This window comes from Trachymyrmex cornetzi, unplaced genomic scaffold (genome assembly GCF_001594075.2).
Source record: "Trachymyrmex cornetzi isolate Tcor2-1 unplaced genomic scaffold, Tcor1.1 scaffold109, whole genome shotgun sequence".
In the NCBI taxonomy this organism is placed as follows: Eukaryota; Metazoa; Arthropoda; class Insecta; order Hymenoptera; family Formicidae; genus Trachymyrmex; species Trachymyrmex cornetzi.
Window position 1 is genome coordinate 575450 of NW_017295642.1, and position 27530 is coordinate 602979.

General features: G+C 39.2%; 2 protein-coding genes across 4 annotated transcripts; one reads left to right on the forward strand and one right to left on the reverse strand.

Moving 5' to 3' along the window:
• Positions 1–158: 158 nt before the first annotated feature.
• Positions 159–22293, forward strand: LOC108761115 (serine/threonine-protein kinase GIN4). Of its 2 annotated transcripts, none has more exons than XM_018507470.1 (8): positions 159–729; positions 797–1088; positions 5989–6201; positions 6412–6550; positions 15401–15527; positions 18413–18461; positions 18544–18723; positions 19067–22293. In XM_018507470.1, the coding sequence occupies exons 2-8, from the start codon at positions 802–804 to the stop codon at positions 21750–21752; spliced, it is 3681 nt and encodes a 1226-aa protein (XP_018362972.1). In that variant the 5' UTR covers positions 159–729; positions 797–801; the 3' UTR covers positions 21753–22293. The 2 variants fall into 2 exon arrangements, with proteins under 2 accessions (XP_018362972.1, XP_018362982.1); XM_018507480.1 differs by having other exon boundaries at positions 159–682.
• Positions 18659–27530, reverse strand: LOC108761127 (ATP-dependent RNA helicase DDX42). Of its 2 annotated transcripts, XM_018507499.1 has the most exons (11): positions 27436–27530; positions 26233–26455; positions 25709–25978; positions 25080–25620; positions 24775–25003; positions 24063–24337; positions 23835–23985; positions 23397–23728; positions 23200–23325; positions 22941–23109; positions 18659–18712 (listed from the first exon to the last, which is right to left on the reverse strand). In XM_018507499.1, the coding sequence occupies exons 2-10, from the start codon at positions 26445–26447 to the stop codon at positions 22945–22947; spliced, it is 2304 nt and encodes a 767-aa protein (XP_018363001.1). In that variant the 5' UTR covers positions 26448–26455; positions 27436–27530; the 3' UTR covers positions 18659–18712; positions 22941–22944. The 2 variants fall into 2 exon arrangements, with proteins under 2 accessions (XP_018363001.1, XP_018362991.1); XM_018507489.1 differs by lacking the exon at positions 18659–18712 and having other exon boundaries at positions 22863–23109.

Genomic DNA, 27530 nt, shown 5'->3' on the forward strand with positions numbered 1-27530 from the left:
CAATGAGTCCCGCTACTTTATTTACATATTGAAGCGCTATTTCATGTTCACCTATAATTACGAAGTCAGACCGCGAGGAGGATTTCCAGCTGACCCTGGAGAAGGAGAGTCGCGGCAGGAGGATGCGGGGGGGGGGGGATCGAGGGGAGGTACAGAGAGACGACCGGAGTGTCGGTGTCAGTGTCGGACTCACGGCGTGCTCTTCGACGCGCGAAGAAGGAAGAGAACGAATCGGAGAGGAGCGCGCGGAAGGAGATTCGTGCTCTCGTTGACTCCGGTCCAGCAGCGGCCAGTTTCAGACTCGGCGCTGGACCGTGAGCCACGCGAGAGATCTCTGTCTCTCTTCTCTTTTTCCCCTCTCTCTTTCTTAACGCGCGCGGCCGCAAGATGTGAAGATCGACATCGATCGCACAGCGAGATAAAGCCGTTGCCTTCTCGATGATAGAATGACACCGCGCGCTTCGGCTCGCTCCGTGTGCGTGGCCGATCGAGAGGAGATCGAACGCGGAGAGTGCAGGCCGTAAGATCGAGAGCGAGAGTGCAGATCGAATCGTCCGGATCGAGATCGCGGGTCCGCGAGTCCGACGGAGAGCTTGGACGTCGGAGTGGCGCGGTTGGATAGATCGCGCTTGGATAGATCGCTCGAAGTTTGCGAAAATTTACGAGAAGAAGGAGAGATTTGGTGAAACCGCGAGTGCGCCAAGCGTTGAAGTCTCCACTGCGTATATTGTACATATATATATATATACGCGTGTTCTTTTTTAATACACGATATTGTACCAAGTCCACGATCCAGCTGCCATGATCTATCAGTCGAGTCATCAAGCGCCCACAATGTCATCCATGAGGAAGACATCGCCCGGACCGCAACGTCGTAGCTTGCAAGCATCCCCGGCGAAATGCGCCAAGACGAAGCGGAATGATCGAGCGGTCAATGAGGAAAGATGCAGAGGAAGATGCAGGGTGCAGTGGAGTGAGAAACACGTGAAGGAGGGATTAGTCCTTGTCCAGGAGGCGCAGCTCGCCAGGGTGGTCAAGACGGGACCTATTACAGAGCACTACGAGATCGATCCGAAACCGTTTGCAAGGTAAGTTGGTTCACGATACGATTTCTTAATACGACTCTTTAGAGTCGTGCAAACTGGAGACTGCGAGGTTTTATCTAATATGAGTTTATAAAATACCACTGATTGAAAAATGTGATATATGTAACCGCAATGTTTCTTGTGTTAATACATAGATTAATATATAGATTGAAAAGAAATTAACTCTTTGGAAATTAACGCCAAAGACATAATTACCGATGCTGGATCTCCAATTAATTTATGTTAATTAAGAGACACCAATTAATTTCAAGGAACCAAAATGACATGCCTTGTATAGAATGAATATTAAGTATATTTTAATAAAAAAATAATCTCCAAAAAGAATTGCGGATGTAACATAAAGAAAATTGAATTACTTAATCATTTTTGATAAAGAAATCATTTTTCATAATTAAGTGGGTCCGATAGATCTACGCACAAAAAATCTACTGTTACGAAAAGTAATTACTCAATTTACTTTTTTCTTTTAAGTAAAAGTTATCTTTAACAAAGAATATTTTTTTGATAATAGTTTTAAAATGTACTTATTACAAATTTTAGAAAAGCTCACTACTATTTGCTCAATAAAAATTTATTTTTTTTTTAAGAATCTTATAAAATTTTATCGAAGAAAGGGATTTATCATAAAACTTCTTCGATAATAAATCGAAGTAAATCGAATTTGTTTTAATTTAATACTCTTGAATTTTGAAAATAAATTTAATTGAAGTACACTTATTAGAATTCAGAATATATTTTGAATAAATTTGATGCCTGTGATGAACTTAAATTTGAACACATGCATTTTTTTAAATACCTTAAACAAGTAATTAACATCTAATATACTTTTCTGTGTGCATCATTAGGGCATCCGTAGGGTTAATAATAAGTCCGGAATGTGCTGAATTTCTAAATGAACTTCTTACAAAAATCGGCTGGCAGTTTCACGAGTCGCGCGTTATTTACTCCCAACGCTCTTCGTCGCGGCTCGCATCGCATGCAACGAGCCACGCACAATGATTAATCGCCCTCGGATGCGACGCGTAATTTGTCAAAGCTTTACGCACGGTAGCAATATACGCAACGATACGTGACGCGCGTCGCGCATTAATCATATTTATTGCATCGCCGCTAATCGCCGCGCGAATTAGGCTCGTAATGATCGCCGACCGATCAGTAGTGGCGGGACGTCTGTAATAGGGCACCAATTGTCCAACCTGCAATTTCTCTCGCGCTAATAATTTAATTTAGAGTCGCACGAAATGCGCCTGTTGCACGCACGCAGGCGTTTACGGGTGGGACGCCGTTCGTGACTTACTCGCGTGTCGTTATCTTGTCGTCGGGCTTTCGTTTTTGTCAAATTGATTGATTTAATGACTCCTGCGTGTGCAACGAATATTTTCTGAATAATAATGTCGAATTTGTTTTAACTCTCCAAAGCTGATAATGGATCTACCGGACCACTCAATTATAAATCTCTTCCAAATTCGGCTGAGGTGATATATATATATATACATATATAATTCACAAAAATTCTTAATAACTGTTTTAAAGATGCTCGTTAGAGCAATCATGTTACATTGCTTATAAATTTAATCTGTGGTATTACGTACTTTAGGATTGTGTTTCAAGACCGATAAATGATCGGTACGCAATTTGCTTGAACTGGAAAACTGTAAAATTCACAAAAATATCATTAGGCGCCAATTACCCACTTTAAGCGAATTTGGTCTCCTCTCATTTATATAAATCTCTTTGTTAAAAATGTCAAACAATTAAATTTTTCTATATTACACCTTCAAATTTAGAGTATTCTTGTTAAAATATATTTAGTATTAATTCTTTGTTATACAAATTATATTATTTTACTTCTTTGAAAATAATTAGTGTCTTTTAAATAATATAAATTAAATAAATAAATTTTACAGATCCATCGTCAGTAACTGTGTTACGGATTTTGGCGTCGGAGGATTAAGCTTCGAAATGTAAAGTGCCGATTGTTATCATTATCTGGAAACTTTAAGTGTGTCAAAGCAGATTCGGACTCAAAGCAGTTCGTTCAGTTCGTCGCGTTTGCACGTCAGTATGTCTCAACGAAGTGAATAAATAAATAAATCAATAAATATGGGATACAACGTCATAAAGAGACAGTACCGGTTTCTCGGCAGGGTATTGATTAATCGGGACGGTATCGATCGCACGGTTATTAACCGAAACCGATACAGTGGCCTCCCTTTCGAGGTGTGACAAGAGAACGCGCGAGCGAGAGGCGCGAGAATTCACTCCTGTGGACTTTAAGGCTTTTCATATTCATGGATATGTTAATGCATCGTTTTAATTTCTCAGTTGGCGTCGGTGTGTGCACTGATAACTTCATGCGCGCGCCCGATATCAGCCGTCGCGATTTCCTCGCAGCGCGTTTGCATCGCTAATGAAGCTGATTTACCTGTTGCTGCAGCGAGCACAAAGGCGTCTCGCATAATATGTGTATAAATAGCCCCTGGACCGAGTTACGAACATAATCGCGATGTTTGCGGAGATATTTATGTTTGGATTTGTTGCGATTATACGTCTTATGTATCGACCGTATAAATTTCTTTCCCCCTCCTCCTCTATATTTTTTCATGTATAAATAATAAAAATTAAAATTGACACTTCTATATTGATTAACCCCAGAACGATAAAATGATAATATTGCTATTGATATGTAAATTTTACACCCGAGGAAATAGGCCACTGTTATTGTAACACATGAAAAGAATGGTTTTCCTGTGTCTCCATCTCTAAATTCTTTGGAGTGGAATCACACTCTAAAGAATGAAAATTGAGTCTTGAAAAACAGTGACTCAATTTTCAATCTTTAAGAGTGAGATTTCGAGTGGAATCACACTCTAAAGAATGAAAATTGAGTCTTGAAAAAGAGTGACTCAATTTTCATTCTTTAAGAGAGAGATTTCAATCTTTAAGAGTGAGTATCTATTTAGAGTGACAATTCACTCTAAAAAAGTTTTAGAGTAAAACGCTCAAATTGGTTGCAAGAATAGGTTTAATCTAAAATATCAGCAACTCGAATTGGAACAATTCTCGGCGACTAAGACATTCTTTATCGTTTATTACAACTAACCGAAGTTAAAATCGAAGCTGCCCTTCGCAGGCAATAAATTTTCATAAGTTATTTAGCCGCGAGCCTTTCGCCTGATTTTTTCAACACTTCCCTCATCACCGTCATTACGCGACCAATCGCTAAAATCCAATTTTCTATTATTACTGTCGTACCGATCTTTAATAATAACAAATGCTTTAATCGTTGTGCGCCGTATACAGCGGGTATTATCCCGGCGGCTAGACGTGTGTCTCGTCGATCCAACTCTTTGTGTACATATATGTGTGAGCGCGCGCGTTCTTTGATACCCACTCTGTGCCCGCGGTAATTACTTTTGGAAACGAGCCTTGAGTCCCGAGGTAAAGGGCAGGAAAAATTACGGCTATATATCGCTCTCTTCGTCTGGCGTTGCTTCCTTTGTTCCTTCGTCTTGCGCTTTTACCATCGGATATCTCTCCGGGATCCGGGAGGGGTGGAAAAATTCAGGGTACACACCGGCGCGCGGCCTTAAAATTGAAATCGATTAAAGTTAATTGCGTGGCGTGCTATCAGATGCTCATTATCCTTATCTTCGCGACCGCGAAAGGACGCGAATATTACCGCGACGATGAGTCGCCGTCAATTTGCACGCGAGGTATGTATCACGTGGCAATTCACTGGGCGCGACCCCAACCGTAACTTCCGGCTCTCGATTTTACAATTAAACTCGAGATGAAATGACCCTTCCTCCTTTATAATTTAAAGATTTTAATTAATCGATTACAAACGAAAAATATAAAAATCATAAATAAATTTCATAAAGACTTCTCGTTCGTTTTCCAACGGAGAGACAAATAGAACATCGGGATATTTGTGATTTTAATGTAGAAAGTTAATGGTATAACCGTCTATGATTTTATCTTATGGACTCACCGTCGTTTATGTAACACACTCTCCCGTGGATGAAGGCGCTTGCTTACTTGAACACGGGTGAAAACGTGAGGTACGCATTACGGACACAGCCTTGCCAGGCGCCGCTGTGTCGACCTTGCCGAAGAGACGACCGGAATCCTCGACGGCGGGTACAAGATTCTTAGCACCGTGAAGAACGCGCCCGCGATTGTAAATAATATGGATCATTCCATAATAGAGCATCCATCATCCATAGTAAAGCACTGCGAATAGAACATTGTCAAAATACCGAGAGGACGTCATCAAAATAGCAAACTAGATTTTCATGAAAGGAAAATCGAAATAAAATACCAAAAGGTTTCCACGATGGATATCTAATAGAAAATAAAATTAATAATACTCCACACACACATAGAAAATATTCTATACAGCAAATCGGTGATGACTGAAATGATAGAAAGTCTTCTGGAGCGTTTTCGGAGAGAAGAATGCGAGTGGAGGAAAGAGAGAAGAAACGTCACAGAGAGAAAAGATGTCAGAGAGGAGAAGGTGGCAGCGTTCGGGCATCGACTTGTTCTTCAAGGATAAAATGAATTCATTGTGAAAACGCAAAGCCAATCGATGTTAATGTTGAAGCTGCGTCGGAACATCCGATCGAATGAGCAACAGACAATTGCAAATATAAACTGTACCGTCACTCTCCATCATTTTACGCTTCATTTTATCCTCGCACGTGCGCGCGTCGTTCCATATCTTATACAATTTATCTCCGGTAATTTTTTAACTGTTGATTTGATATTAAAATATATGGAATATCGCAGGGTTACATCTTGCTGGAGAGGGTCTACATTTTTTCCCTTTCATTTCTTCTCGTATAAGTATTAACGAAGGATTTGTTATACTTAACAGCGGTCAGTGGGCGAGAGTCTACCGCTGCAGGTCGCGATCGACCGGCACACTTTACGCGGCCAAATACTCGTCCAGGAACCGATTCAACGCCGATTGTAGCGCGGAACTGAGACACGAGATCGCTCTATTGTCTCTATGCTCGCAATCGCCACGTGTCGTTAGGCTGCACGATGTCTACGAGACGCCGAAGGAAATTATCTTAGTCATGGAATAGTAAGTACTACGTTTTTATTTCCTTTTTTCCTACGAGATTAATATTTCGTTTTACACACACAAATTTTAGCAATATTAATTATTGCTATTGTTAGAGGAAGAGCGCTATAAAGCAGGAATAATAACGATCACTCGTAGTCTGCTTAGTGATGTGATTTCAGCATCATTCATCTCTGATATTATCCTAAAGAACGATGATTTCTTTTTCAGTGCGCCCGGAGGCGATCTGCAGACGCTCATCGACGGCGATTTGGTGCCCCTTGAAGGTGACGTCGTACACTTTGTGCGGCAACTAGTGGAAGGACTCGCCTACCTCCACGAGAGAAATATCGCCCATTTGGACATCAAGGTAAGTTCGACCCATAAAAGGTCGACGCGAACTTGTCACGTTTCTCTCGTGTATCCGGATCCCGGAATCGACTGCGCCGTCAGAAATTTCCTGTTTTCTCTCCGTGCTTGCATATAACGAGGAAGCACAAGGAAAATGCTGGGAAATTTCATAAATAATCTCGATCCGTGTATGACTTCTCGAATTGTCGAATTTCTTCCACTTGATATGATACCACTTGACTAATTTTAATAATTAAATGGCTGTTGTGTTGAAAGAGAAGGACAGAGCGACATAATTCAAGCTACGTCACTCTGTCTAAATCGATATAGTGACTACTTTAGGAAAATATGTAATTCTATTCTTATTATGTCTATGTCCGATTTTAAATAATGGACGTTCTGTACAAATAATATACTTAAGGTGGTTCTTTAGTGAAATGCCGAAAATTTGGGGTGCCTCACCAGGATCCACTTAAAATTACAAATATCTGCATAATTTGGATAAAATATTAAAACTACGTGTATATCTTAATGAAATAGTATGGAACATACGATAGTAAATCAAGAACTGCATCTTCAGCAAAGGAAAACAAGATGTGATTATGTTTACTTTTCGAGGTTAAATTTATATGCAAGTTTATGCATGTAAATGTCTTTCCAGAATAGGCCGTTGACCTATTACTTTTTTGTGACCATTAAAATCGTAATTTTTTAAGCTATTATAATCACGTTTTTGAGAAAAGTCTATGGCAAGATTTGCGTGCAGTTAGTCAAAGAAGCATCTGCGAGCCTTATCTGTCATTTAAGTTATACGTGAAAGGTTACACTTTCAACATTTTTTTTCTCTTTTATTTCATCATTGACCTATCATAAAATTTTGTCAATTTCGGTACTTCAATTTCATTATATAAAAAAAAATTAGACATTTCTGTGGTAAGTCGATTTACTAAAGAATCACTTTAACGCGGTGATGGAGGAGAGTTTTAATTACGATCGGTCGTTATCGATCGTGTGGAATGACGAACGATAAGCTCTGGGAAACAATTGGAATTGCCATTTATTGCTGTGCACAGAGAAAAGCACACATACGAGTACAATCGATGTCGATCATAGGGCCTCCTCGATCGCGGTGCGATTCAACGAGAAGAAAGAATAAAAATCACCACCCGAGCAGAAACGAAATCGAATACATGGGGGCAGCTTTATCTCGTTTTCAATTTTTTGCAAGCGCAGCGGATTGTTTCGACATCCACGGAAATCGAACTTGCTTTTAGGTACAGATTCTAGAAGAAATAAAAAAAAGGATGCTGTGGTTCATGTCGTGTTCGCAGCGATAAACGAGGACGGAAAACGGAGCCGAACAAACTCTCGAAACTTGAGACACCTCCGCGAGCAATGTTTTACTCCGAGTCGACCGGTGTTGATTTCATTCGCTGCTCAGCGAAAAGCCCGCGTTTCTATGTATTCATATAAAGACATATCGTCATTTCAGCATAACGTTTTCATTGATGTTATAGCATGAATTAATTTGAGATTCTTCTTATGATAAATTCGGTCATTCGCACTGGATTAGTACATATTAAAGACTTCTTTGTATAAAGTATCTACACAGGAAGAACGATTTTGCTAAAGTATTTAAAAATTTAGCTAGACACAGATCTGACAATAATTTTGTTGAACCCCATCAAAGTAATTATATAGAATACTCAAACTGGTTGCTAAAATGCCAAAACTTTTTATAGACATCGTGTGTCTCTGACTTTACACACATTTTATTTTATCATTAACTCACTAATCAAAGAACACGATGAACAACACCAAGCCGGATTAGCATTGCGAGGTGAACGTGTGCCAGGTTATAAAACCATGTGGATATTTGCGGAAAAAAATAAGCTGTCGACAACAACACGCTGTGAGATGCAGAAGCTTCATACCGTAAAGTGCATTTTGATTCGACGAGGTCGTCGGAATCGCTCGTTACGGATGGGAAGATACCTTCTCGTTATCCTCGTAGCTCGTGAAGGAGAGAGAAAGAGAAAGAGAGGGAGAGACAGAGAAAACGAGATCGTCGAGCCTTTAGCAGCTCGAGCGACATCCTCGAGCAAAGTAGTGAGACACTTGGCGTCGTTCGACAACGTCCGCTTGTGAATTTTTTATTTGTAATCTTCGTGCGCAAAGTAAGATCGATTTGCATTACACCAGGCCGAGAGTTCGATTACTCTCGTGCGAAACAAAGGGTCCCGGTCGACCCTTGGTCGACCGACGCGATTAATTCAAAGAGCGAAATTAATCGCGCGAATCAGTTATGGGTCGACGTTTATCGCGCGAAGGGGTGACGCAATAAATTAACTTTGACCTACTACGAGCTGCTCGTTGCTCAAGTTCCCGACGAATGGGTACCACCTGATTTATTTCGTAAGCACTTCGACGGAGTGTTCGTACGCGTCGTTGCGTACGACGTGAACATTATTCCCGCGCTCCATAAACACGCCGCTGCCGTATTTGGTGGTGCGGCATATAGGTAGAGCACGTGAGAGGAAAAGAGAGAAAAGGAGCTGCGCTGTTGAGTGTTCTCGCATGAACTCTGAACGAACCGTGCTCCACGTGCGCGATTTCCTCTCTGGACTTGCGAACCGTGCCGGGAAACCCTGGCGAAAATAAAAATTGGAATCGAATGTACTCTCTAAAATCTTTGGAATAGGATCCGATTCTAAAGAGTGCGACAAAGAGCGACAATTGAACCAGTATTCAAAAACAGTGGCTCAGTCGTCAGTTTTTAAGAGTGAGATTTCACTCTTTCGAGTTAGGTTTCACACCGAAGATTTTAAAGAGTAAGGAGAGAATGACAGAAACGAAGCTTTTAGGAGGTAAAAATGGAGACAAAGAAAATTGAAGCGTCTTCTTTTATATTTTATTGTCTCAATTTTTGTCTGCTGCTTCATTTACCTACGCTTTTGTTACTCTCATCTTACATTTGACTTTTACGCTCCAATTTTTATTTTCGCCAGAGGAGCTATGAGGAATCTCGCTGCGTCGAAACGTTCACGTAAAATCCACGCTTCGCGGAGAATCCATGTGAAGAGAAAACGACGAGAACAGGATCAGAGCATGTATTATGGAATTATTCGGAATGGATTTTGATCAGAATTATTTAATTATTTTTTAGCTTTCTATTGTGTTTTTTAGGGAGAACGAAATAATTCCGATCGAAATCTATTCCAAATAATTTCATAAAGAATTAAAACAGATTATTAGTACAGATGATTGGATCCATATCTTAAGATCTGTTCTTTTCAGAGTTGGACTTTTTGTACTGTAAATTTTTCTCTTCAACGTGGAGAGAAAAAGAGACAAGCTGAAGTTCAGTTTGAAAGAACAGACCATTGATCTCGTGTCGGGATGCCACTTGAGTCTGATATCGCCCACACTGCGATGTCCACGGGAGCGCGCCGCAGAGATATTGCACCAAGCGAGAGATCGCTGCGAAAGATCGCGAAGAGTTCGCGACGCGGAGGAGAGGAGAAAAAAGGCGGAGAAGAAAACGGAGCGCGCGGCGCCGCTTCTCGCATTGCAGTGAACGACGGCCACGCCCTGCTCCTTCGCCAATTGTGCACGCACTCTCGGTGATTCACCACCTGGTTTCTTACCTCCTCCGTGAGATACCCGCGTTTGGCCTGCCATAACCGGAGCAACTCCCGATAACTCGAGATTTCGCGCGCGAGGGAAATCGCGCAACGCAACGCAGCGCGGTGAATCGAGTGCTCGGATAAACTCAAGACTTAGATAAAGACTCTATAACAGAGTCTGGCCATGAACACTTTTATCAAAACAAGAGTGAGAACGAATATTATATACTGTTGCAATCTTCAAACATCGAACTGAAGATGTACACCCAGCTGCAAACTTGAACCGAAATCTACTGCGACGACCGTTAGAAATTAATCATAATTCACTGATGATGGCTCGAAAAAGAGCCGAAACGAATGAATTTTACATTCGAATCGAATGTAAAATAGGAAAGGAAAGATTGTAATAGTAAGTTCTTTTAATCGCCCGTTATTAAATAACTTGTAATTTGTTAGTATATACTCTCTAAATCTGAATCAGTGGATAATCACTGATATCAGTGCCAAGTATACCACTGGTAATCAGTGAATTAAATATGAGATCCTTACTAACTAATCTTTATTATGTGATTTAACTAATCTTGTTTTAGTGCTTAAATTCAATGAACATAGTATTGGAAGATTGAAATTAACGTGCAAATGTCAGTATTTTAGTTATACATATAATGCTCAAACATTCTTCCTTTTTTAGTTAGAACTTCACTGATTATCAGTGTCAAGTATGCCACTGGTAATTAGTGACTATCCACTGATTCAGATTTAGAGAGTACTGTCTCTTTTCATACATGATTTCTCATTTATAATATCTTACTCATCCTAACTTACGGCTGTGTTCCAAAACTCGACTCTGTCAACCCGAGTACCGTTTTATCTTTATTGTTTACCGAATGTTGAACAAGGATAAAAGATACTCGGAGTTGACAGAGTTGAGTCTTGGAACGTTTCCCTGAAATTAACAAAAACGACGGGCTAATCAAAAGTTTGTCATCTCGTAGCCAGACTGTTATAGGGTCTCTAGACTTAGATACATCAACAAGTAATTAATTTGTCTGTAACACTTGATGGCATACGATTTTATATCAGAGATATATTAGCATAGATCTTTTCACCGGTTTGGTTCAGTCAGGTGCAATATATTGAATTATTTCACGGAGGACAAACGGTTTCAATTGACCGATCAGACGACTTTGACATATCGCTTGAGCCCACGCTTCTGTTTGATCAACGCGAAAAGATTTCGTCGATCAATCCGTGTGGGATTGTCGATCGTATCTTTCTGGAGAGTGCGGAGAGCTGGTCATCAGATATTTACCAATGTCATAACGTTAAAAAAAATTGATTAACAAAACGCCCAAGGCGATCGTTGAGATCAGACTCCTTTTCCGATTCATCATTTGCAACTTGTAAAATTTATATAGATGTGATTAATTAAAAAGTCAAAATGTAACAGTTAATGTACAGTTTCACTCGTATATATGAAATACATGTTTATGTTTTTTTATGTTAACATCACACGAGATTTTTATTCTAAATTGGAGAGCTTACTGAAACAGGCCTAATTTATATTTTTACAAAATTAAGTATTTATTTAAATTTTTTCAAAATAAAATACTTATTTTAATACGGGATCAAGAATAAAATCTCTTCTATAGGTTCAATATCATAGTCTAAATATTTGATTATTATTTCTGGGGCACATGAAGAGCATTATAAATCATGTTTCCTATTTTCATTGTAAATTGGATTCGCGTACAACGCGCCACGTTTGAGCTTTTGATCGCGTCATCCGATCTCTTCGAGTTCTCACGCAGCAGGCCGGCCTGAATGAGAATTACTTCGCACTATCTGCTCAATCGACAGTCGTTTCACGGAAAAACGAGATCTGACGGAAAATAAATCTCTTGAAAAAGGCCACGAGAAGATCGAGAACAGCAGAAGATGGGCGGTGTTTGCCGTTTTGATTAGCAAGCGTGATTGCGAGTCGCATTATTCTTTATAGTCTTCTCATTAGTGTGGCTTGCTTGTCATTCGGTTGCACGCATTCGCGAACTTCTGTGCGATATTATTGCGTCTGTAAAGCCCGACGTGCAGAGAGCACAGCCGCGTAATATTCCCGCCACGTAATGGCCCCGTCGAGGGAATTACGTATCTCCGAGGGCCGGTGAGATTTATTTTTATGTCTTTTGTCATTATTTATTAGTCGCACGCGTGACCAAGAGAAACTTTGAATATTCAGGTGCGCCTACGTGAAAATGCCCAAGGCTCCTCCCGCTAAAGCGACGATGATGCTGACCGAGCCGAACGCCGACGACGCTCGAAAAAGGGTCGTCCTCTGTCGCGCTTTGTCTTCAGACGAGCTGAACATTCGATAAGCACGCTCCTATTTACCATGAAAAAAGAAAACGAACGATCTTTATACATCGACACCTACGGACGGCTATAGTTGTCACGTTATGGCATCTTGCTCAATCGAGTTGTTGCTCCACTTGCGAATACATGCGATGTACATGCGTTGCTCAGATTGTTCACTGAAAAAAAGTGTTTGATATTTGTGACTTTAATTGCACGATAAAATAATTATGGTTAGGAACTCTATTTTTATAGTTATTACTGCTATAACGTTACTAAATAATTATATATTAAAATAATTATATTTATAATTTTTTACGCCTAAAAAAAATATGACTATAATTCATGATAATCTTCGATGTCAACTGTATGTAACTATAAAGTTATGAAAAAAGTTGTGAATATTGCCCTTCGATTTTTACAGAAACAATTTTCACATACAAATTTATATATTCAGAATCAACGGCAATTAATTTCTCAAAATAAAAATCATGTTCAATAAATCATTCGCCATTAGTCTGCTAGCTGCCGAATTTGGTCATATAATGGCGAATAATTAATTATTGAACATGATGACCTTTATTTTAAGGAATAAATGTCAATGTTTCTGAATAAATTTGTACACGGAGAAAAATGTTTGGTTCAATTAACTGGAATTCTGGTGCAAGATGAACGATCCATAATGTTGGTTAAATCTACTAGATTTCTAGTTAAATTTACTGGAATTCTATCAAAACTTTGGTAGATTTAACCCCCTCCAGAATTTCGAATCGCTCATTTACCACCAAAATTCCAGTTAATTCAATCAAATACTTTTCTCCGTGTATGTAAAAATCAAAGGATGATTTACAACTCTTTTACAACTTAGTATTTTTTTATATATAGAATTATAAAATATAATTATTATTAAATTACAATTATTATTACTAACATTATAGTAATAAAATTATAAAAATGGAATTTCTGTTATTTTACAATTATTTTTAATGAGCAATCATATATAGTTACAAATACCAAACATTTTTCTCTTAGTGTTCAAGCAAATGATCTGACGATTGATGAAAGCCGCGATATTAATCAATATATAGAATATAAAATATGTCAAATCGAGATTGTTGCGATCTAGATTATGTCAGCAATTATAATAATGCAGCCTTCGGTAGCAGCGACCTTCATTACATGCCGGTTACTACTGACGATTTATGGTAATTGGATTGTCGGCGTGTCTTTGAACGGTACGATCCGCCGCAAATCGTTAGTAGTTCGCATGCTCCTTACCCTTCACGCCTGATACGTTTTTATAAAATATCATGCGAGCCCAATGACTTTCGCGACTAATTATTTCCCTTGTTTACGACCGATTTGGCCGCTTTGTCGCGATGAGTACGGCAACCCGGTTGTAATCGGCATCGAGATAGAATTTATACTGACAAGAGATGCTGCTATTTATCAGATTGTCGTAAAAACAGTACATCTAAAGACCCTTTAATAAGGGTTTGGACACGAGCCACAGTATATGCAAGGTAGTAATTTTAACACAAATCTACGAGGAAAAAGAACATAGGAAGATACATTTACTATTTCTTCTCTTTGTTATTCTGTTGTATCTATTTCTCTCTTTATTATTCTGTTCTATCTATTTCTATCTCTCTTTTTCTCAGGAATTGTTAAAATATAGCGGACCAATCAAAAGTGATTCCTCATTTCCAGGCTCTTATTAAAATATCTCTGCACGGAGAGAATTTTGTCTTGGAGTTTACTCCGAAAATATGGTAGTTCTGAGACATTTCGCAAAATTTTATGTAAATTTCTCTCATTCATTAATAAAACTATAATAAAATATAAAATAAGATTGATTAATTTTGAAGTGCATGGTAAAAATCTTTAAAATACTGTACCACAACTACCATATTTTCAGGGTGAATTTTAAGATAATTATCTCCGGGTAGGGGTGCATCAAAGGCCGTTGAATCCCGCACTGCGCTCATTGAACTCTCCTCTGTCTCTCTCTATCGCGAGATATATCAGAGTCATTCTCGAAACGAACATGGAATTCAAAGTAAAGGACGATTACCGGATGCGGAAGAATGCACTATGTATCTTCGTGCGCATCTCAGAAACGATCGTCGAAGCGCGGTCATAGTATCGCGATTCCGTAATCTAAACGACGGGCATACACCGAAATTCCATTCACCAGCGGAACCGGCAATGATACCAGGCGTTCTGTAACGTGATACAGAAATCGCTTCCTCACGCCGTTAATATGCTCACGCGCCCTTATCTGCGCGAGCATGCGGAAGACCGATCGCATCCCTTTGGTTACGACCGCAATAAAACCGGCGACAGATAGTTCAACTCTTCGAGATACGAACCCGATCTCCACAAAGCTAGGTGTCTGTTTCGCGAGATAAGGTGTGCAAGGTGATTTAATTGCACGATGAGGCGGTTAATAGTTTAGCTTGTCAGAAGTTAAACAGATCAACTTTATAAAGTAGAAAAAATTAAGAAAGTTGTATTAATATATACAATACTAATCTCACATATCTAGATACACAGAATGTTTATTACTTGGAAAATCTGGAATTTTCAAGAGATCTCTCTCTCTTATCTTCGAAAATTGAAGATTTTCGTGGAATTTTATTGATACTCATCGTGTTAGGACAATTTTTGGAATTTTAAATTTAAATTCTGTTTTTTTATAACATTATTTCTTTTATCTTTTTTTTTAATACAAAATGTTGACAATCGACTAGCAATAAGTAATTTATGCACATTCTCGTGTGCCTCGGAAATTTTTATTTAAAAAATCAGGGTGATGAAGGTAGAAAACATTTCCATTTGTCTCATACATTATACGTGTGCGTAGAAATCTTTTTTCTCTGATTTCTTTACAGCCTCAAAATCTGGTCATGATGGGCTCCTTTCCGGACTGCGACGTTAAGCTATGCGACTTCGAGATTTCGAGAGTGATCCTCGAAGGCACTGAGATCCGAGAGATTCTTGGTACGCCAGATTATGTTGGTGAGTGAGTCTTCTAAAATTCTTACTATAATCTCATTTACTTAACACATCGATGGGAAATTTAATTTTTAAGTGGCACACATTATCGGTTCGCATTCATTTTAGAAAAAAAAAAAATCAATTTTCGAACAAAATTAATTTTTTAAGATCATGAAGATTATCGATTTGTGATTACAACGAGTAAGAAGGATATAACATTTCATATTCTATTGCGACGTATTAAATGTCGACCTATTAATGTTATTTAAGATTTCGAAAGTTTAACATGCTTTATAACTCTTTTTCGAGCACAACAATTCGAGCTACCCGTTTGAGAGATCGGCGAGAGATCGGTGCTGATAGCGGCTTGACAAACTCCCTTAATCAAAAATATAAAAATATAAATTGCTACATTATGGCTGTCAAGAGACAGCACGCATCGGGCATTATTCGGTGCCAAGGAGTCACCGTGACGTCGTTTTGAAGGGGAACTCGTCCAGGTGGTACGTCCGCGCTCTTTGCTCTTTGCCGCGCGGCTTAATTGCTACCGATCATTATCTGGGCCCGCTAATTGACGATCACCGTAGCGAGATCGCAAATATAATCGATATTAATTGACACGTTAGCCTCATTGCTCGCAGACGTGCGCCCTTAATAAAGCTTGGGGTCCCCGTTACGCACACGCACACAGTGACAGCCCTCTCGACCCCTCTTTCCCTTCTGCTATATAATTGACGTCGGTCTCTTCAAATCGTGCCGTTTTCAGGCAAGGTAATCGACGAGTCGTGGCCTTTACGTCGCGGAACGAAATAAATAACAAAATCAGACGGCCAATGAATTAACGTCCCTCCTTTGTGTGAGATCTTTTCCTTTCTTTTCTCTCTTTCTCTCTTTATCTCCGTCCCTCCCTCGTGAAAATTGAGATCTCGCGGGAATAATGCTTCTTCGTCGGGTCCGTCATAAGTCCAAATATGATTTGCAATTTAAAGTGACGCGTTCCTTCGGACCCGCCGAAAATTATTTATCGATTAATCATTGCCGGTGTCGACTTCAATCGGTCTCGTCCGCCCACTTATCTCATTTTCTCACTCGCTGTATAGCGAAATGTCAAGCGGCGAGATGTCGGAGGTGGTAACAGTTACGACAGGGTGCTCCAAATCCGTCTATTTAACAGGCAGAACCGGTAGACATTATACTCGCCGTGTGATTTAATTTATGCGTGTCGCCACCGCGCACGATCACATACTGTCTACGAAATAATAGAATCAGCGAACTCGACGGTGGGTAGTTTAAAATTGTATTATCAGCCGAGGCAATCCGGTCTGATGATCTGACGGCGATAACTTGAAAGTTATTGCAATCGTATCTCCTCATTCTGCTCGCGTCAAACTTTTTCGGGGATTTCACGCAGAATCGGGTGACTACCCTAATAGCGAAGCCTGCGGAGACAGATTTTGAGCAGCTACCAATTTTTACAGAAAGGCAACAAATTGTTTGGATTATCTGATATTGTCAGCAAATTGCTGTCAGAAATATGACAAAGCCTGCTAAACATGCTATGCTAGCAGATTGGTAGCAGAAACCGAGCAAAGTTTTGCGTAACCTGACGGCAGATTGAGAGCAGATTGAAAACAGAACCTGATTCGAGCAGACTCTGTTCGGTTTCTGCCACCAATCTGCTGGCATAGCCTGTCAGCAGGTTTTGTCGTCAAATCCATAGCCAAATGCAGACGCAGATGGCTATGGTTTTGTAGTCAAAATCTAATCGAGTTTGCTGCCAATTTGGTCCCAAATCGTTAACATTTTGCTATCAGGGTATAATGACAATCTTATAGCGAATTTGATTGGATGCGCTTTAAAGTCGTTGTACACAAATCGACGTAAAGATACGAAGTTTAATATAAATATAGACACTAAAAAAACGCCGATGCCATTTTAGCTTCGCTAATCGTTTCAATTATTTTTCTTTTGTATTAAATATATACAATCAGGATATTAAAAATATGAATATAATACAAATCATTTTAATGATACAAATAATATCAAAATAAATCTTCATTAATTGGAAATAAAGATAGAAAATTACCAAATTGGCACACTTCCGCAGTTTTAGCGAGATAACTAAGCGCTAACTGATTAATCTGCTGAACTCAGCCAATCTAAGCTGTGTCTAAATATATTTTTTATTCGATATTAATCAACAAAATGAAAGATTAAAACAGATATACTCTATTGATATAAAAAAGCTTTATATATAATTTATATAATTCCCTAAACCAATTTGTATATATGTTCTATTTACATAACGAAATTAGACGAAATACTATATATAGAAATTTTTTTCCTTAGTTACAAAAAATAACATATAATTGTTTTTTGTATGAAAGTTCCCCAGATAGCACAGAGAATAAAAAAAAATTCTTTTTTTATTCCCGACTTACGAAATGAATTTTTTTCTATCCCATTTTTCTGGATATATTTGGTAAAATATATATTAAGCAGCTTATCATGAGAAATATTTCATGTCTACCTACATTCGGATTGGATCAGTGCTGCAGTGTAGAATGACTTTAGTATGCACACTAGCATCCAACCGAATTCGCGATTAGGCGACAAAATGTCAAAACCCTGGAACTCCGATTCCGATGCGTAGAATCACCGCCACAGCATCATCCAAATTAACGCGGTTTGTCTCGATTCTCCTTACCTTCATTCACCAGCCCACGATTTTTATACGTAAATAAAAATGATGCTTGCGAATCCACGTGACGTCATGTGCGAGGTCATTGGACACGAAATAAGTGTGGACGTGCGGAGGAGAGACCTCGGCACGTGAACTCGGTGAATACTACTATTATTGTGCGTACATTTCCATACATTCAATCATGTTTACATTTCTCTTTCAGCGCCTGAGATACTGCATTATGAGCCAATCACGTTGGCAGCCGATATGTGGTAAGACCAAATGCGGTGTGTTTCGTTATCCTTTTTGTATAGATGCAGATCAGGTTTTCTTCGAAAATATCCCCTTTTCCAGGTCGCTCGGTGTCACAACCTACGTATTGTTGACGGGTTTCTCGCCCTTCGGCGGAGAGACCGATCAGGAGACTTTCCAAAATATATCTTTAGGAGAAGTGGATTTCCCTGAAGAGCTGTTTGAGGATATTTCGGTGCAGGCGAAGGACTTCGTCGCGAAGCTTTTGGTGCTAGACCCAAGGTATAATCATTATCGACGTTTGAATTCTTCTTTCAAGGGTGGTTAAACAATTTCGTCATGTAAAAACTCAAATCGTACTCTCAGATATAATTAAAAATTATAAATTCTGGAAAATCTTGAAATGTTTCAAAACATTGAAATAGTTTACATCGTTGCAGGATAACTATCTACTAATCATTGCACTCAATATAGCCTATATATGTATAAATCTAGCAACCAATATGTCCTACTTATTATTTATAAGCTACATGAATAATTGTAGTTCTGTTTTATTATGTTTCAATTTATTAAATTATTATCTTTATGGTTGATGACGATTAAGTAAATTTTTTTATTTCCTAAGTGCACGGATGACCGCGAAGCAATGCCTGCGCCATGACTGGTTGCGTGGTGCCCCGACACAGGCGTCGCCGCATCTACGAAAGTATCTGTCAAAGTCGCGGGAGGTTCTTTTAGAGCGCGTGGTCAGTCGCGAGAACCTGAGGAGGGCCGCGCTGATGAGCCAGACGACCAGTCAGGCGAGTCTCTGCCAGGGGGATGTCCAAAGCGATCAGAATTATCAACAACATCGTCAACAAGGCTTACAAGACTGCACGCTCAGTCAAAGCGAAATGTGCCTGAGCCATCGCCTAACCGGAAGTCACTCGAGTTTGGTAGGTAGCGAGGGATTTGCCAGCCCGGCGGATTCTCAGGCCAGCCTGAACTCCTCCAGAACCAGCCTGAGCTGCGCAAGCCAGAGCTGTCTGCTGAACCAAGAACAAACTCGAGGACTGTTGAATAAAGCTCAGAGCCGATCCCAGGCTAATCTAAATCACGGCCTGAGTCGCGGTATACTGTCGAAGATACGCAGCCTGAATCGCGTTCAGTCTCAGGCGTGTCTACTGAATGGATCCTTAGCGATCAACTGCGAACGAGCTGGTGCCGTCGCTACGATGAACCTCGTAATTAGTAAGTCCCGCGAGAAACTGTATGGCTTGAGATCCCTGTCGAAGTCTCAAGGTGTCTTGGATATCTATAGAAGTCTGGAATGTCTGAAACGGCGAAGGAAGAGCTATCATTATGCGAGAACCGAGGACATGTTGCCGATTTTCAAGCAACTCGGCGCTGAGATTGCGTCTTCTAGATTCGCTTCCTCGATCAGTGACGATCATTCAATCGTCGATGTAAAATCGGATATTGATTTAATGTCCGATAAGATCGAGCGAAAGATTGACCAAGGTATGCCAATCGTTTCATCGACAGAAGTGAAGACATCAAATTTCAGCAGAGATGATCGGAATTGCGTCGAGTCGAATAATGATTCGCAATCAACGAAAACTGTAGAACCGCAAACTTCGAAGAAACTTACCTCGGAATCCGAGGAAAATCTAGATTCTCTCAAGTCCGTCGAGTCGGATACTCTGACAGAGGACTCAGACGAGATGCCATTGTGCCGCAACGTGATGCCCGCCAATGCGGACAAACGTCCTTGCGAACGTCAACATTCTGACGTGTCCAGTCGTTCCAACAACTCGGCGGCGTCTGACGACAAGGAGGACCGCTCGACGGAGTCAGAGAACGACGAGCCAAAATATACGGTAGCGCAATTAGTCTCTGCCTTCAACAAGCATCAGGAGGTCGCCACGAAGACAAGTCTAAGGGCAATCATGTCCGAGAGGCGGATCAACGAGATGACGTTCCCGACCGGCACGAAGGCATTGCGTCTCTTTATTCCGGACATCAACATCACTGAGAGCAAGATCGTCAGGCGAAAAACGAGTTACAAGCCGCGAAAGAATTGGGAGGAGCTTAGGAAGCGCAACGAGAAGAATGAGGGCATCTTGAAGAGCCTCGATAACGATTCTGGCAACGAGGATGATGACAATGAGGACGAGACTCATGACAGCACGAAGAACGATCTCGCGAAAAATGAAAGAGATTCCATGGAGAGTGCTGAGGAAGGTATTACCGATGTTTCGCAAGCATTGATTCAGAACGAAGGCACAAATTTATCCTTAGATCGATGGTCGCTCTTGCGACCTGAAGAGAGTAACGAACAGAGTATCTTCGTCGACAACGCGGATACTCAAAACAGCCTCGATACTACGATAGACGAGAAATATAAGCAATGCGTGAAAGGTGCTATGTCCAGTAAGATGGAAACGCTAGAGAAAGTGAATAGAAATGAAGAAAAAATGAACAAAAATGAAGAGAAATATCCGAAACTATTAGAAATGCAACCGAGAATTACCGTTTCGGTACGTCAAAAGGAGAGATTACCTAATTACATATATTCGGACATAAATGTCGCAGCCAAAGATGACAATCGTAAAACGTCGAAAAAAATTGTTGTCGCGACTAATGGAAAACCCGGATCTAAAATATCTAAGATCGGACGAACCAAACCGAGTTTTGGTACTGATCCCGCGAATGTAAATCTCAAGGATATTCTGCAGCGGGTGGACAATTCCCAGAGTACCTCCAAAGAAAATCTGGAAAATCTGAGGAAAAGGACATCGATTGCAAAGATTATTTTAAACGACAATCTTATCCATGACAGTCAAGATAATAGTCTTGGCGGTTGTACGACGAATTCTCGCGCAAAAAGTGAACCACTCTCGAACGACAATCAATCGGAGGAGCAAATGAAGCTGATAGTACCACCGTTTTTCATTCGATCCTCCTCCTTGTCCAGCGACAGCAGTTGCCCCACGCCATCTAGCGTACAATCTGACGTAAATATATCATGGGAGGACGTCCAAGTTGCTACGGGCTCCAGCACGTCTCTGGAGAAGGAGGACGTTTGTAGAGTCACAAAGAAGAGCGATATCCAACGAACATGTAGCGAAGGAAGAAACAGACAATGCTCGGAGGACCGGAAAGTCTGGGGACGAATCTGTACCGGCTCTTATACTAGGGCCATGGAAAAGTTTAGTGGCAAAAATATAGACGCCGCGAAGAAGTCGCTGGGTTCAACGATCCACATGCAACAGACGGAAAAGACTAGAAGAAAGAGTAGCCCTGCGATGCCGCAATATATAAATCCTTAAGAATCTTAATCTTTAGACCATTTAAAATAACTGCTGCAATATAATTTGGATAAGAAACCTAAAATCATAAATATATTCACTAATGTTTCTGAAGGAATAGCGAATTCGACTAGAATCGACGCGATGCAGAGTGCAGTAGCGCGGAATCGAACAAGGTAAAAGAGAGATAATGCTCTTGCGACCTTGGCAGATGACCGTGAATGCGGATCTTGGGCGATTCACGGGCATTAGAAATTCCACTGCAGTACCACACGCCGACATCTCTGATCAAAGCGTATCGACATGGTTTAATGACGTGGAGACACGTGTCACCGACTGTCATTAACATCCCACTCGATTGTCGAGTACATAATCGATGAGCGTTACCCTTTAGCTTAATCACCATATTAAGGGAACACTTATTCAGGCTTGCGCGCGCGCATACACCGCGAGGGTGGTGTCAATAAAGGTGGTGAATATTTTCAGAAAAACAAAGGCATAGTAGATAAAATAGAATGTAGTTACTTCAAGATTCTGACATATATCGTCTCAGTTACGCATTGTTTTTTTTTAATATTCATAAAATATTCTTAAATTTTCTTTAATGTTTTTTTACAAGAGTTCCAAAGCTTTGATAATTTTAAAATTACCTATATAGAGATTGGATTATCTCTTTTTTCAATAAAAATGTATGTATCGTATTTTCTATACATGTGTAAATTGTTAATGAATTGAGATTAAAAAATAAACACCGTTTTTTTAGCGTAATTACCGGAAGGATAGCCACAATCACTTTTGTAAGGCATAATTAGGGGTACAAAATTAAAAGGATTGCTGCAGATACACGATCACGGCCATAGCTCGTTATGGGATAATTATAGAGTGATTCACTCTAAGCAAATTGCGTACGCGCGCTTTCAAAGATGCGATTACAGATCGATACAGGAACTGCACGCTATTTGACCTCCGTAAAATTACAGCAAAATAAGAGTAACATGTCGTTGATAGAGTTATAAGCTGGGATCGGATCAATCGGATTGATGGTTATATATGTCAGATATAAGTTTGGAATAGCGATAGCTTTTTCATACGAATTGCTAAAATTAAATTTTATTGTAATATAAAACAAGTTTCTCAGTTCATTATCGTTTCGTTATAATATAATATATGTACCTGCTATATAATATGCACAAATAATAATACACTAACTTGATCATTCCCATCGACTTTTTCGCACTCTTTTACGTTCCGGTCCCGCGGAATTGGAAGCTTGATTATCTTCGGTTGCAGGTTTCGGTGGAACGGTTGGTGGAGGCGGCATTATCACGGAAGGTGGAGTGATCGTCTGTTCCCAAGTGTGATCTGATGACGCTCGGAACTAGTGTATCAAAATGATATTAGAAACACTTTTATTTCTAAATTTAATTTCATGAGATACATTTTATAAAAATAACTACATATATCTCACCTGGGAATTATATTGACTTCGAAAAGCAGCTTTCATAGCAGAGAGTCTGTCGCTACCAGGTCCATGTCTTTCTAATTTTTTAACTACCTCGCTGATATCCTTGGATGCTTGCGATGTCGATCCACCCTAAAATACAATTATTGTTCCAATTTTTCTAGAAAATAACCAATTATATAAATTATCGTTATGATATATACCGAATTCGACGAATTGGGTCTGCCTCTGAAACCAAGTCCTGCTCCACCAACATTTAAACTCTTTCCTTTCCCACCTTTAAATCTTGATTTTCTGAACCATGCGCTTTGCATAGCCAGATCTATCAAGCTCTTTGGCACTTCCTGATTTGCTCCCTCCAAATTTCTCACTAAATGTCCAGCGAACTCCTTATCTTTTTCCGTCACAAGAGTATACGCCGTACCTTTTTCACCGGCTCGTCCTGTTCTTCCTATTCTGTGTGTATGTGTGTCGATATCTCGCGCTACGTCGTAATTTACGACAGTCTTGATATGTGGAATGTCCAAGCCTCGTGCTGCAAAATGAGAATTGTGAGATTTTGTGAGAAAAATAAGATTTTGTGAGTTTCTCACAAAATGAGAATTTCGCATGTATATAAATAAAATTAATAGTTTAATTACCTGCTACATCAGTAGCGACCAAGGTACTGACTTCCTTCTTCTTAAAAGCCGTAATCACTTTATTTCTCTCAATCTGATCCATATCACCATGCAAAAGTAATACTTCAAACTCTTTCAGTTTGAGATTGTTGGAAAGTTCTTCCGCGTTCAGCTGATGTAGGGGAAAAACATTAGATTACACATCCCTTTCACATTGTACTATAGTTATAGGGTGCTTAGTTTTCGCACCTTCTTAGTGACAAAGATCAAAAGACTGCCAGCACTTAGAAATTCAACCAAGTTCTGTAACAGCCAGTTCCATTTACCACTAGGATTATTATGGAACATGATAACATGTTGCGTTACGTCGGTGTTAGCTTCACCAACATCTCCTTGTACTATCCTAATAGGATCTGTTAAAACATCTCTAGCGAGCTTCTCCACTTTCTTTTTGAATGTTGCGCTAAATAGTAATGTTTGTCTGTCAGGTCTCACATGATTACATATAGATCGTACTTGTGGTTCTATAAAAAAAGATAAGATTTGAAAAAAATAGATTTGATAGTAATCGATATATTCTCTTACAAGGGAACCTCGTATCAAATTCTGATTTTAAAAATAAAAAAATTTTGTATACATATAGATGAAACAATAAACGAATTGAGAAAATATCAATTGGTGCAAAACAAACGATTTTAAGAAGTGAATATAAGTAAAACGGTTTTTTATTAATCTCCTTTTTTTCAATAATCTCAAAAACTATTTAAGATACAAAAAATGTTCTAACACAGAATAAATTTTATAATAAAACTATCTCTATTTATTTACGTTAATATGTTTCAAAAATAGTTATTTTCAAAATTTATATTTAAAAATTTTTTTTTTTAATATTAAATTTGATACTCTCTCCGCGTTCTCTTATTAGTGTATATTATAGTGTATACTATATGCGTTTACTCACCAAATCCCATGTCGAACATTCTATCAGCTTCATCCAGAACTAGAAATGTAACTCTAGTTAAATTCGTTGCTTTCATTTTAACTAGATCGATCATTCTACCAGGGGTAGCGACTACAATCTCTGCGCCGCTTTCTAATGCTTTGCTCTGTTCCCATTTGCTGCCACCTCCATAGCAGCAACATACTTGAATATTGTAAACTTTTCCAAATTTCTTTGCTTCTTGATAAATCTATTAAAAAAAAAAAAATATTTATAGTAAACTCTTTTAACATTCTATTGTATAAGAGAAAATGAGATTGTGATACCTGTTGAGACAATTCTCTCGTTGGCGCCAAAATCAGACCAATCGGGCCATCTCCAGCTTTCAATTCGCGTTGATCCATAATGTGCACTAACATCGGCCAGATAAATGCTGCTGTTTTACCGCTACCAGTTTTTGCTATACCTATTATATCCCGTCCGCTTAAGGCAGCAGGAATCGCCTGCGCTTGAATAGGCGTAGGCTGTGTGTACTCGTTTTTACGGATAGCTTTAATCAAAGGATCGTCAAAGCCAAAATGACCGAAACTCGTTACCGGATTTGGCGGAGACGGCCCGGATACTTTTATACCCAGAGTCTTTTTTAAGTCATCGATCTGCTGTTTGCTTAAACTTGCAATTTCTTCATGCACGTTGTAAAAGTTCTTCTCGAACGATTCATATTCTATTTCACTATGATCAATTGCAGGTAATGGATCGATCTCCTTCTTCTTCGGTGGTGCAATGGGATTGCCGTCTTCATCATATTCAATCTCTTGATCGGATTCTTCTTGTTGCAAACCAGCAGTTGGATTTTCTTCCATATACCTCAAGAAGCAAAACAAAAATGGGTTGTATATTTTATCAAAATTTTACGTCAAGTATGTGTGATTGATAATATCTAATAAACTTATACCTGTAGTAACTTTCCTCATCGTCTTCTCCATCAATATCTGCCCGAATTCCTTTAGATTTATCTTCTTTACGATTATCACCACTCTGAGCCGCGTAACTGTTCCGCTTCACTTCTGCATCAATACCTGCCATGAAAGCATCCAGAGTATCCTCCTCACTATCGCTGTCATCCTTTGTTGCCGATTTCTTCATCAAGTCGTATGTGGGAGAACCAGGCGCGGGTATATATTCCAACGATGAAGTTGGAGGTTCGTCATCGTCTTCAAAGTATCTGAATTTAAATAGGGATCATAATGCTTAATATATATGATCTTTTTATAACGTTGATTGCGTTCAAAAGAAAAATGTTGTGTTTAGCAGAAAAAGCAGCTTTGCACAACTGTTGTGAGATTGTTTAAAATATGATTGGTTCATATATTTAGATCTAGTATAAAACTAAGGGCAAGAACCACTTATATAAAAGTCTTATAGTTATAGCTGCTTTTTTGCAAATGCGTTGTTTATATATGAAATTATAATACTAACTCTTCCTCGGTCTTGCTGCGTTTCTTAGGCATACCCCAACATGCGGACAAGGCATTTTCCGTAATGGCATTCATCGTGTGATAGCCTTGTTTGCTCAGGGTAGAGTTTGGTGGAGGTGGAGGTATGTTTGTGCCACTTCTTTTTGTTCCAGACATTTGGAAGCCACTGAAGCCAAAGCCTTTTGGCTTGTTACCACTTCCTCGATGATAACTCATTGTGTTGGCTTTAACAAAGTTAATGATAATTGAAGCTAATTAAAACTTTATCTCCTGTTATTGTAATTGAGTTATCTAATTAAAGGGGGGGGGGGGGGGGTTTCCAGTATAACACACAGTGAATCATTTATCTTCGATTAATATTAACAAACAACAAGGATATAACAAAATACATTTTTTATTTCTGTATTAAATTGTACCAGAATTTTCTTTCCTGCTTTTTTGTCAAATATCAAAAAACATATCTAAGTATTTAAATTCCAAAAGTATATACTAGTTCAGCTGTATAAAACAGATTTATAATTCAACACAGTCGACACAAACATCATTCTATACTTCTCGACATTCAATAAATAACAAAGAAAGAATGATTAGTGCCAACTGTATTTTCTAAGAGGAAAACAGCTTATGTTACACTGTCATCTGCCTCTTACGTCTCGTACAATGGTTCGGCCAGTATAGATGTGTTTTTGCTTCAGTCCGAGTATAGCGTTATCTTTCATTTTTAAAAGTTTCTGGTCCAGTTTAATTCATGCATTTGTATTCCATTTACTCTTTTATATAGCTATACAGTAAAAAGTAAAGGCAGAGAAAAGTGGTCGACTATATCAAACTCCAAGTGTGGAAACAGGGCCATCCAATTAGAGAAAACAAACATCTGCGTCTCTTGTTGGAAAACACCCATAAATAGCCGTACGGATAAACGAGTATCTCAGTCGTGCGATAAGACATAAAATTACAATTGTCCTTACAGAAAACAAATTGTAAGCGATAATGTTCGTTTTGCGTTACATCTAAAATATTCAAACGATTAACACATGAAATAAATATAATAACAGATTAAAATCTCATGAGCGGAATTCATTCGAGGATCAAAGGTTAGGGAATACGGAATCAACATCGTTACCGTCGCGGAGTTCATTTTGGTTGGCTTCTCTCCGCATTACTCGCGATGTAATTGTAGGAATCTTAACTATACGATAACTACCTGTTGTACAACGAATTCACGAATCCATTCGCAAATCTTATTTCATTGCCAAACCAGCCAAAACGATAAGATTACTGTAACGCAAAAAAGCCACG

What these genes read in the sequence shown, in the direction of transcription:
- LOC108761115 (XM_018507470.1), top strand. Translation starts at nt 802, where the DNA reads ATGATCTATCAGTCGAGTCATCAAGCGCCCACAATGTCATCCATGAGG. An exon ending in GATCCGAAACCGTTTGCAAG is followed by an intron (nt 1,089 to 5,988) that starts GTAAGTTGGTTC and finishes TATACTTAACAG; the next exon opens with CGGTCAGTGGGCGAGAGTCT. An exon ending in TCGCCCATTTGGACATCAAG is followed by an intron (nt 6,551 to 15,400) that starts GTAAGTTCGACC and finishes ATTTCTTTACAG; the next exon opens with CCTCAAAATCTGGTCATGAT.
- LOC108761127 (XM_018507499.1), bottom strand. Translation starts at nt 26,447, where the DNA reads ATGAGTTATCATCGAGGAAGTGGTAACAAGCCAAAAGGCTTTGGCTTC. An exon ending in CGAGAGAATTGTCTCAACAG is followed by an intron (nt 25,004 to 25,079) that starts GTATCACAATCT and finishes TTTTTTTAATAG; the next exon opens with ATTTATCAAGAAGCAAAGAA. An exon ending in TGATCTTTGTCACTAAGAAG is followed by an intron (nt 23,986 to 24,062) that starts GTGCGAAAACTA and finishes CCCCTACATCAG; the next exon opens with CTGAACGCGGAAGAACTTTC.